The sequence below is a fragment of the Zootoca vivipara genome, chromosome 17 (assembly GCF_963506605.1).
Source record: "Zootoca vivipara chromosome 17, rZooViv1.1, whole genome shotgun sequence".
In the NCBI taxonomy this organism is placed as follows: domain Eukaryota; kingdom Metazoa; phylum Chordata; class Lepidosauria; order Squamata; family Lacertidae; genus Zootoca; species Zootoca vivipara.
The window spans coordinates 31,830,996-31,842,934 of NC_083292.1; the positions used below are offsets into that span (position 1 = coordinate 31,830,996).

General features: G+C 47.2%; 1 protein-coding gene across 1 annotated transcript in view; it reads left to right on the forward strand.

Moving 5' to 3' along the window:
- The window catches only part of LOC118076301 (5'-3' exonuclease PLD3), a 29,903-nt gene extending 18,601 nt beyond the window's left edge, over positions 1–11,302 (forward strand). Inside the window, exons 8-13 of the mRNA XM_035098955.2 lie at positions 2,053–2,180; positions 3,351–3,551; positions 4,701–4,840; positions 5,583–5,748; positions 6,612–6,711; positions 8,622–11,302. Coding sequence (XP_034954846.1) covers positions 2,053–2,180; positions 3,351–3,551; positions 4,701–4,840; positions 5,583–5,748; positions 6,612–6,711; positions 8,622–8,815 — 929 coding nt within the window. The 3' untranslated portion in view covers positions 8,816–11,302. The remainder of the gene's footprint in view (positions 1–2,052; positions 2,181–3,350; positions 3,552–4,700; positions 4,841–5,582; positions 5,749–6,611; positions 6,712–8,621) is intronic.
- The last annotated feature ends 637 nt before the right edge of the window (positions 11,303–11,939 follow it).

The window sequence follows — 11,939 nt, forward strand, 5'->3', positions numbered from 1 at the left end:
GGAATGGGGAATCAGACTAAATTGAAGGCCAGGCGGAATAACTCTGTCTTACAGGCCCTGTGGAAGGAGATCAGGTACCGCAGGGCCCTAGTCTCATGGGAGAGAGCATTCTACCAGGTCGGTGCCATCACCGAAAAGGCCCTGGCACTTGTGGAGGATAATCTGGCTTCTTTAGGACATGGGACCCTTAAGCTGTTATTATTTGTGTACCTTAGATCAGAAGGCAGAAAGGGGACAGGCATCCAGGAGAAAGGACTTTGGCAATCCCACCCACCATTGAACCAAGTGTCTTTTTACTATATGCGATTTTGGCTTTCGGCGCGATCCCCAGAGCCCCCATGTAAATTGTGGGCTTACTGTACTTTGAATATGTTTTATGTTGCAGTTTGGGGTGTACGTGTGCATATAGTGTATATATACAGACCTGGAAGAAGGGTCCCTCCCAAGGGCCATCTGGCAGAGTCCCCTCTCTCTCTGGCCTTCCTGATAGCCCATTAGCTTCCCCAGTGCTTTTCTTCTGGGGGGGAAGGTGCCGGTACTTCATACCCTTGAGTACCCACAGAAAAAAGCGCTGACTTCCCTTTGTCTTTGGTTAATGGCTGATCTCCCAGGTGATTTCCTGAACACGGGAAGCTGGTGGGGCCTGTATTTTAATGCTTTGCTAAATCTGAAAGGGAGAGAAGCTAGATTCACAAGCGTGAAGACTAGAAGCTTGCTGAATTCTGAACACTCAGTTCTGCCCTTGGTGGCAGAATATACATAGACTTAGGATCCATGTGGTCTGTAATGGCATTGGCTCAGTGGGTTTGCTTTTGGGAACTGGAGTAACATAGGGACTGAGCTACACATGAAATAGTCCATTGTTCGAATCTCACCTCTGCACCTGTCTCCCTCGTCTTCAGCCTTGTATCTTCAGTATGGGAGTAATATGGGGTTGCAATGAAGGGGGCAGAGGCAAATCCAGGGCGAGATAATTCCAAAGGCTCAGTGGTAGAGCATCTGCTTTGCATGCAGAAGGTCCTAGGTTCAATCCCCAGCGTCTCCAGGTATCGAGATGCCTGGGAGAGTCACCTTGCCTAAAATCCCAGTAAGCTGCTGCTGGTTAGTGTACACACTGCTGAGTTAGGTGGACCAGTGTCATGATATGGTATAATGCACCATTCCTATACACCAGTGTGGTGTAATAATAATAATAATAATAATAATAATAATAATAATAATAATAATAATAATGTATTATTTATACCCTGCTCATCTGGCTGGGTTTCCCCAGCCACTCTGGGCAGCTTCCAACAGAAAAATAAATAAAATAATCAATTAGACATTAAAAGCATCCCTAAACAGGGCTGCCTTCAGATGTCTTCTAAAATTCTGGTAGCTGTTTTTCTCTTTGACATCTGATGGGAGGGCGTTCCACAGGGCTGGCACCACTACCGAGAAGGCCCTCTGCCTGGTTCCCTATAACTTGACTTCTCGCAACGAGGGAACCACCAGAAGGCTCTCGGTACTGGACCTTAGTGTCCGGGCAGAACGATGGAGGTGGAGACGCTCCTTAGTGTAGTGGTTAAGAGCGGTGGACTCGTAATCTGGTGAACCGGGTTCGCTTCCCCGCTCCTCCACATGCAGCTGCTGGGTGACCTTGGGCTAGTCACACTTCTCTGAAGTCTCTCAGCCTCACTCACCTCACAGTGTTTGTTGTGGGGGAAGAAGGGAAAGGAGATTGTTAGCCACTTTGATACTCCTTAAGGGGAGTGAAAGGTGGGATATCAAGTCCCAACTCCTCCTCCTCCTCCTCCTCCTCCTCCTCCTCCTCCTCCTCCTCTTCTTCTTCTTCTTCTTCTTCTTCTTCTTCTTCTTCTTCTTCTTCTTCTTCTTCTTCTTCTTCTTCTAATGCAACCTTGTAGGGCTGTCATAAGGATTACAAAAAGCTGAATGCACGTTACACACCATATAAGCGATGACAACACAAAGGCCTCTTAACATCATTAGGATCATTCCAATGAGGAAATAGAAGGTGGGTCAGCATTAAATTCTTGCCCCTTCCTCCCGCAGGTGCAGATGTGCGGTACGTGGACATGAAGAACCTGACCGGAGGCATACTGCACACCAAGATATGGGTGGTGGATCGGAAGCACATCTTTGTGGGCAGTGCCAACATGGACTGGCGCTCCCTCACTCAGGTACCTCTGGGCGTCATGGGTGGAACAGGTTCAAGAGCATGGGCAAGGGGACGGCTGCGCATTAGAAACATCTGAGGATGTGCTCTGGGGATTGTCAACGGGGTGGAGACTCTCACAACCCACAAAACAGTTGTCAGAGTCAAGCACTCTGTTGGGCCCACGCTTTTGTCCGTCGGACCTGGGGGGGGAGGGCTTTCTTGGTAGCAGTGGCAGCCATCAGCAGTTCCTGGCAACGCTGGGGGTGCTTCAAGACCCCCAGGAGATATGGACCCAGTTCTGTGCAACTCTCTCCTAGCTGAGATCAGGCAGGTCCTTTCTCCCTGTTGAACTTCAGGCGCTTGGTGAAAAGACTTTTTAAACAAAAACAAAACAAAAAACAACTCTCCGCAGGCATTAGAAATACATATTCTGATTTCATTTTTTATTGTATCAGTTTCACAAATTTATATACTGTACCACTCGATTGTCATAAAACCTCAAAGCCGTTAACAAAAATAAGAAAAGAATAAAATCATCAGTACAAAACAGCTAATAACAACAATTAAAAAACATTTAGAAAATGAAAATTAACTTTCTAAATGTCTGGATAGACTTGCCTAAACCAAAATATATTTTAGCAAGTGCCGAAAAGGGGACAGTGAAGGTGTCTGCCTTATAGTTAGGTTTAACTGATTCTTTGTTGTATGGTTTGTTAATTAATTTGAGAGACTGCGGTGTCATATAGTACATCAATCATTGAAATATAACAACCATGATTATAATGATACAACATTTTAAATTGATACAATGCCCCAGAGCAATACTGTGCCAGGGGCATTGTGGGTAATTAAAATGGCCACTGGAATCAGCTGCGTGGTACTTCACAGAGCATCAGTCCACGGAGGGGCAATTTAAAGAGGCAGCTGTCTGTGAAGAGCCCCGCCTGATTTCTAGTGCTGATGCTGGCTCAGCAGTTCATAGAGCATTTTTGCCAAACAGGTGCAGGTCGATACAACTTGAGAAAATCAGAAATGTTCAAGGTGCGACGCGGGGCTGGTGAGGGGTGTACCCTGAGGGCCAGACAGAGGGGCCATGTTTTGTCCTTAAGCCCAAGTCTCCCCATACCTCAGGGCTGAGACAGTCAGTCAAATCTCCCAAGGCCCTGCTCACCTTGTTCCTTCTATCTTACAGGTTAAAGAGCTGGGTGCCGTGCTGTACAACTGCAGCTGCCTAGCTAGGGACCTACACCGAATCTTTGCCATATACCGCATTCTGGGGAAAGACGGGGCCTCCATCCCGCCCAAGTGGCCAGCGGACCTGGCTGCCGAGTCTGGCCTGACTGATCCCCTGAAGCTGCAGTTGAATGGCACCAGCGGTCAGCTGTATCTGTCCGTAAGTTGGGCCGGGGTGGGGAATATTTTTTGGCCCACGGGCGGCATTTCCACACTGGTTGGATGACAGGTGTGACGCTTCCCTTTGCACAGTAGGCTACATTCCGGCCTATCGGGGATGCCAGGTCCCTCAGTCTTACTGGCATACACCCACAAAGTAGCTGTGTCTCTGTTTCTTTCTTCTTTTTCTGCTACCAATTATCCCCAAATGCTTGGAAACTTCCTAGTAAGTTATTTGCTGGTCTTTGACCGTATTAAAGTTTACTTACTTACTTACTTGCTTACTTACTCCTAGTAAGTTAGCCTTGGAACTGTTAGCACTGGCAGAGGAAGGGGGGCAGGGGGAGCGTACCGCCCCCGGCACCATCGGGGAGGGGGGTACCATCGCCACTGCCTTCCCCCGGACATGCGGCGCGCAGCCCCCCACCACGCCAGGCACCATGCCCCTGTGGGGCGGTGTGCCACACCCCCCAGAATGCGCGCCAGCCATTCCCCCGCCTGCTGTCTGCCCCCGGTCCCGGAGCATGCAACTTCGCCATTGGCTGTCAGAGACAGGATGAACCTGAACTGGGTTTATTCAGTTGGAAGCCTCTGCTTCTAACACAAACCTCCAGGAAGCTTTTCCCCTCAAGCAAAATTTCCTGATCCTCCACGCCAGCCAATTACTTCCACACCTCCCCTTTCCAACTGCCTCTTTTTACAGTTAAAAGTCAGTCAGAGGTTAGAATTACTTACATTATTGCATTTACACTCCACCTCTCCACCAAGGAGCCGGAGGCAGCGTGCATGGTTTTATCCTCACAATTTCCCTCTGAGAGGTAAGGTTAGGCCGAGAGGCACTGACTGGCTCAAGTTATTCCAGTGAATTTCATGGCTGAGGGTTGGATTTGAACCCATGTCTCCCGGGTCTTATTTGGACAACTCTAACCATTACACCACACCACCAGGTGAGAGTATTACGAGAATAACAACTCCCTGTCCATTTTCTCCACACCACGTATCATTTTAACACTTCTGCCATGTTCTGCTGTCCCTTACTTGATTTTCCCTGAACTAAATAGCCTCAAGTGCTGTATGTTGCTCAACCCCCTTGATTTGCCCTCTCCTCCTCTTTTGCCCCCTTCCGAGCTCTCTGATTTTGTGGTTCCAGAGTTCTCCACCGGCCCTCTGCTCCTCAGGCAGAACCTCTGATCTCACCGCCATTTTGAGCACCATCGAGGATGCAGAAGACTTTGTCTACATTGCTGTGATGGACTATGAGCCCGAGTGCACATTCTGCAAACCAAAGAGGTAGGACAAAGAGGGACCAAACAAGTGATAAAAGGGGAAGGGGCCATAGCTCAGTGGCGGAGCATCTGCTTTTAATGCAGAATGCCACAGATTCATAGAACTGTAGAGATGGAAGGGACCCTGAGGATCATCTAGTCCAACCCCCTGCAATGCAGGAATACGCAGCTGTCCCATATTTCTGTGATGAAATGAGCTATCCAGTTGATAATATCTCCAGGGAGGCTGGGAGCACCCCCCTGCCTGAAAACCTGCAGAGCTGCTACCAGTCAGTGTAGACAATACTGAGCTAGATGGACCAGTTTGGTCTGACCCCTTATAAGGCATCTTCCTGTTTTCCTAAAGCTAAAGTTGGCCGTGCCCATTCACTTCAATGGATCTACTCCGAGTGGAACTTGCACTGGACACAAGCTTTAGAGTGGCGTATATCTGCTCTGGAATTCAGATGTCAATGGTGAATTGTCAGGACTGTGTTCACACATCATTCATCTAAAGCCCATTCTCTGTCCTCCAAAAATCCTGGGAACTGTAGATTGTTAAAGGTTCTGGAAATTGTAGCTCTCTATGGAGTAAACTACAGTTTACAAGGTATTCTTTGGGGGGGGGGATCATGGGCTTTCAATGTATGGTGCGTATGCAGCCTTAGCCACTTTGTAGGGACACCACCAGCTTTGAGTTTACGGGGACTAAAGGACTCCCCGTTCCCTATATAATAACGCTGTTGTGCTTGGCCCGGCACTCCCAGGTTCTGGCCGGTGATTGATGACGCTCTGCGCACTGCGGCCTGCGAAAGACGGGTGAAGGTGCGTCTCCTCATCAGCTGCTGGAAACACTCGCATCCCGCCATGTTCATCTTCCTGGAATCACTGAGAGTCCTCAGCTACGAACCTCTGCATTGCCCCATTGAAGTGGTGAGTCTCGGAACCAGAGAGAGAACAAGCAGACATGCCTGCTTGGAGGCATGCTGTTTGGCACCCTAAGGTGCTCCCTCCACTGTCAGAGCTGGCAAGCTTGCAAATGACAGTGGCTGGGAATGCAAGAGCGGAGAGTTGATGTTGGACTCAGCTCTTGCTTGTGAGCTTCCTACAGGCATCTGGTCAGCCGCTGTGAGAACTAGCGTGCAATAAAAAGGTTGCCTGGAGGAGCCCTGGGGAAGGTCCTAGTCCAAAGCTCTAACCCAGAGTTTCCCAAACAGCTGGGTTTCCAGCTGTTTTTGGACTACAGTTCCCATCATCCCTGACCACTGGTCCTGCTAGCTAGAGATGATGGGAGTTGTAGTCTAGCAACAGCAGGAGCCCCAAGTTTGTTGAAATTCTGTTCTAACCGCTACACCGCAATGGGCTCCACTCTGTTAATGGTGTTAATCAGGATCAGAAAGCTGCAGGTTTCCAATTCAGAATCTGGAGTGTCAGAATTATAGGAATGTAGAACTTGGGAAGTGAAGGTTTGAACTCAAGTCTCTTGGGCTTAGCCCAATGTTCTAACCTCTACACTAGGCGTAGGAACCTTTAGCCCTCCAGATGCTGCTGAACTACAACTCCCATCATTCCTGGCAAATTGGCCTTGTTTGCTGGAACTGATGGGCATTGTAGTTCAGCAGCATCTAAAGGCTCAAAAGGCTCCCTGCACTTGCCCTGCACCAAACAGTACCTACCCAATTAGGCCAGTTTGCAAAGAAGCTAACAGGCCTTACCTTTGGCTCTAGGGAGGGTGCAGAATCAGAGGAGGCATCTCCCACTAGTAGTAGTAGTAGGCAACATTTTTCTCCTTTCAGAAACTCTTTGTCGTTCCCTCGGAGGGAGAGCAGCCACCGATCCCTTATGCGCATGTCAATCACAACAAGTACATGGTGACCGACAGAATCGCCTACATTGGTATGTAGACCTTGTCTGCGTTTTATGGCTCTGTCCCTAACAGTTCCGTGATGGGGTTAGCCAGGGCTTCCGCTTAGATGTCCTTTGAAGTCCCTTCCGACTGTGATGATTCTAAGCTAGTACAGTGGTACCTCGGTTTTCGAATGTCTCCATTGATGAACGTTTCGGAACGGCGAAAACCCGGAAGTAAATGCTTCCGTTCTTGAACGCGCCTCGGAAATCAAACGGCTTCCACTGCGTATTTCTCAAATTTCTCCATGAAATTTGCAGACTGCCCTTTGCGCCTCGGTTTTCGAACGTTTCAGAGCTCGAACGTTCCAGAACGGATTACGTTCGAGAACCAAGGTACCACTGTATCTATTTTGCTCTGGGGGCAGGACAGGGATGGGATGGAGACTCTCACCTTAGCGCCACAAAATGCAAAGATGCATTTGGCATAATGTGAAGTTTGATCCTCCTTCTGTGGCACAGACTGGGTTGCTCTGCTGTTCTGCCTCTCTGGACCCCCATCCTTGCCTGTCTTTTGCCCTTCTCTGCTTCCCTGAGTAGGAGGAAGTCAAAGGGGCAGTTTTAGAAGGTCCCCTTCCATGTCCGAGAGTTTAAAGGTGCCTTTGGTGGCAAACTGTTGCTGTACTTCAAGGCTGTGGAAGCTGAGACCTGTGGGCCCCAATGTCCACTGTTATTATGCATTAGATTTATTTGTTCTTCCCAAGAGTCTCCAATCATTACTATTATTATTGTTTATTACATTTGTATACCACTACTTATCAAACCTTTATTAGGCACTTTACAAATAAAACCATAAAAGAGAAAATCACATAAAATAGCCTTGAAATATATATAAAAAAGGCAGCAGTTGGCTACATAGACTGATTGTATATGTATATACTGTATATATATATATATGTAGAATCTGTGGTTTTCCCTGTTTTTTTTTAAGTATTTATTAAAATACATTATTTGTACAAACAAGGAGAATAGAAATGGACAAAACAGACATTGATAAATAACAAAATATGAAACATCGAACAGAAACAAAACAAAAATAATACATTTTTTCCAAGTTGTACATATTTTCTTATACTCCTGTTTCCTATATCCCTCCACCCTACCCGCCACCCACCGTGCGTGATTAGATACTTCCAGCCTTATTCTGTTCTGCGCCTTTCATGTTCTTGCGTGCAATTGTATACCTGATTACTTATTGTGGTACTGTTACTGAACCTTTTTGTATCTGAGCCCTCATATGGCTTCTGCTAACGAGGGATTTTCCACCATTGTTCTTAGATAGTTTCTGTATTTCCCCCAATCTTTATTTCTAACTTCCTCATTTATTCCTTTAACTTCAGCATTTTTTGTTGCTGAGTTATAATATATAAACAATTTATTTTGCCAATCCTCTTTGGTCGGTATCTTATTGCTTTTCCAATTTGAACCAATTAAAATTCTCGCTGCTGTTCCTGCGTACATTACTGTGGTTTTCCCTGTTAACCTGCTCCTTGGAGGACTGCTACCACCGCAGGTCTCAGGGTGGTTACAACATAAAATCGCAATATAAAATCACAAAATACATAACAATAACAAAAACAAAAGCAAAAACACTAACACAAACAACCCAAATAAATACCAAAATACCAAAATAAATACCAAAATACCAAAATAAAAACTTAGTTGGTCTTTATGGTGCTAATGAAGGAATTTTTTTTATTTTGTTACAAACAACCCAATAATCCCCCCTTTTTAAAAGGACATTAGATGTCAATCAGCCAGAGGCAACTTGACCCAGCCCATGAATGTCCCCAAAGCCACCTCCTAGCCTGCTTCCTCCCCTTTGGATTTTTCAGCCACCCAAGCACCCAGGAAGTCCCTAATCTGCTGTGCATTTGTGTGTGTGTTTCCCTCTTCGCCAGGTACCTCTAACTGGTCTGAAGATTACTTCACCCGCACTGCAGGTGTGGGTCTGGTCGTCAACCAGAGCGAGGCCTCAGCAGGAACCCCGGGACAAACCCTGCGCCAGCAGCTGGAGAAAGTGTTTATCCGGGACTGGGACTCTCCCTACGTTCAACCGCTCAGCAAACACTGGGAATGTTCGAAGAGGAAGTGAGGGCGGAGGGTGGCCCACTCCACTCCCTGCCTGGAAACAGGTTCAGGGCTCAGCCTCGCTCTGACCCCTGGACCTGGAAGCACTCCTTTCAGCATCCTGCAGTTTAGAAGCTCTTGCCTTGGTGCCCCTGCTCCTGCGCTTGCATCCCGGAGGAATCTGGCCAGCAGGCATTGTTGGGGGTGGGGGGAAAGGATGTTGGACTCTTTGGGTCATCAGTCCGACCCAGAGTGGGGGGTGGACCTTTGTCCTGGGGGCCAAATGCGACCCTCTGGACATCTCTGTTGGGCCCACCTGCTCCCCACGTGGCATCCCTCCTTGGCCCTGCTCTCGGCCCTTTCCCCCAGGGATTGTGGCTCCACGGTGATAATGCGTCTTGCCGTCCTGGGTGGAGGATGGAGAGGCTTGTGCCTGGATCACAGCCTAGCTACGAATATCAGAGGCTGGCCCATTAGGGCAAATGGGCCAACCTCAGCTTGCCCTCACCTACCTGCCTGCCGTCTTCCTTACAGCCAGTCCAGGGAACGGCCCTGCCTATCACCTTCCTCCTGTGTAGCCTCAGTGTTGCCCCTTGTAGAACTCAGCAGGGAGGAAGATGAGGATGTGACTAAACTAGAATGGTGGGTTCAAACTGTGACATTGGTTCTGGCTTCACTGTTAGGCTCCTTTGCCTTCCACCTCCACCGTCCCAATGGGCACCAGCCACAGCTGTGGACAAAGCTAAGAGCCACATCTGTCGCTCCCACCACATTTTTTACAGCCCCTCCCCCGTTTACCACCGGCCTGTGGCCCCCAGAAGGCAGTGTGTAAATGCTGCCCCACCAGCCTTGCTTTACAGAGACGGGTGTTTACATTCCAATATTTCTTTTCATTTGCTTGCTAGCTTGCCAAAGTTTTTCAGCTGCCCAGTTGGCAAGAGAATGGCGCTGCCTTCTGCCTCGCTCTCCCCTGGCTGCTTGACCTGAACAAGGTCACACCTATGTCTAAAGCAGGCATAGGTAAACTCAGCCCTCCAGATGTTTTGGGACTACAATTCCCATCATCCCCGACCACTGGTCCTGTTAGCTAGGGATGATGGGAGTTGTAGTCTCAAAACATCTGGAGGACCGAGTTTGCCTATGCCTGGTCTAAAGCATTCTCTTAGTTGTGGCTGCCCCCACAGAATCCTGGGAACTGTGGTTTATTAGGTTTCACTTATCTTAGAACACTTGACGAACTACACTTCCCAAGATTCTTTGCGGGAGGCATGCCTGTTAAAACAGTATGAGAGTACCCTGGAAATGTACTGGAGTATTTGAAATGGGTGTGGATAAGCTCTGAAGGGAGGGAGCTGGTGGAACTCCAGTAAGATGAGGTGCCTTTTCTGCAGGTGGTGCTTCAGTGGAAAAGCGTAGCTGCCTTCCTGCAGGTGTTTTTAGGGGCATGGCGCTGTGTGTGTGTGCATCTTTTAAAGATATATCTTAGCAGTGCAGCTATCTGTACAGGTTTGCTAAAGGGATGGTGATGTTGCTTTTTTTTTTACATTGTATATCCCCTGTAAGGGAAGAGGATCAGCAGGGAATCAATGATGCAGGGAAATCAACTGAAAATCAGAAAATGGGTAAATCAGTCAGATATCAGCTGGAGATCAGGTATCAGCTGGAAATAAATGATGAGGCAGGGAAATCAGCTGGAAATTAAAAATCAGTATGACAGGGAAAGGGTCTTTAGGTAGGTTTTTTGGGGGGGAAATTAACTCAGGGAGCATGTTTGAGTTGGGGAGTTATGTGCCGTATGCTGCAATCCTGTGTATGTCTACTCAGAAGTAAGTCCCACTGAGTTCAATAGAACTCCCATGAAAATAGCTGTGGAATTGCAGCCTAAATGTATATGAGCTTTAAGCAGTGAGTGAGACAGTTCACCCTCTTTGGGGATTGGGAAATGCTTGGGTCTGGATTGGGTTGGGGCTGGAGTTGCATTCTTAGCAGAATTTATTTTTGATATTACAAGTGTTTTTAATAAAGAAGCCAAATTTTGTTTGTGTCTTTTCATTGACTGCACACCCAACCAGTTTTTAAATTCTCAATATAATCTAAAGAGTGCAAGCCATGCTTCTGGTTCTTTATTGAGTACAAGAAGACAGGTCTCTGCCCTGAGGAGCTTACAGTATAAAAGGTGAGGCAGAGGTAAGAGACGGAAGTGAGGCAGGAAAAAATAGGGAAGCAGTATGCTGGGTGTGGAGAACATTTGGCCCTCCAGGCATTGCTGAAGTACAGCTCCCATCAGCCCCAACAAGCATGGCCAATGGCCAGGATGATAGGAGTTGTAGTCTAGCAACATCTGGAGGGCCAGGGTTTCTGAATACCTGCTGCCCTGGACTGCTTTTGGGAGGAAGGGCAGGACATAAATGTAATAAATAATATGCAGTGACCTGTTTATTGAGCATTTATCCTTTTTAAAAAATTAATATTTATTAGTTTCTGCATAAAATTTCCAAACAAAACATCTCATCTCATCTTCTACATCTTTTTGGTTATTTTAGCCTGAGACTTCCATCAACCACATCTAATGATTTTCCAACATCCTATCTAAACATGCATTTATAACTATTGCTTTTAAACATTATTATCCTAAATACTCTCATTAGTCTTTTCTGCAATATTTCTTACAGTTCTCCTTACAAAACTTCTTGTAGTCCTACATATGTAATCGGTTGTTTACAATTGTCTTTCAAATAGCTCATAAATTTCTTCCAATCTTCCAGGAAGCTCTGCTCCTGCTGGTTTTGAATTCTCCCTGTCATCTTAGCCAGCTCTGCGTAGGCCATCAACTTCATTTGCCACTCTTCTTTCGTTGGTAATTCTTCTTGTTTCCATCGTTGTGCTAATAGTACTCTAGCAGCAGTTGTAACAGAGAGCCAGTGTGGTGTAGTGGTTAAGAGCGGTAGACTGGGGAACTGGGTTTGCGTCTCCGCTCCTCCACATGCAGCTGCTGGGTGACCTTGGGCTAGTCACACTTCTCTGAAGTCTCTCAGCCCCACTCACCTCATAGAGTGTTTGTTGTGGGAGAGGAAGGGAAAGGAGAATGTTAGCTGCTTTGAGACTCCTTTGGGTAGTGATAAAGCGGGATATCAAATCCAAACTCCTCC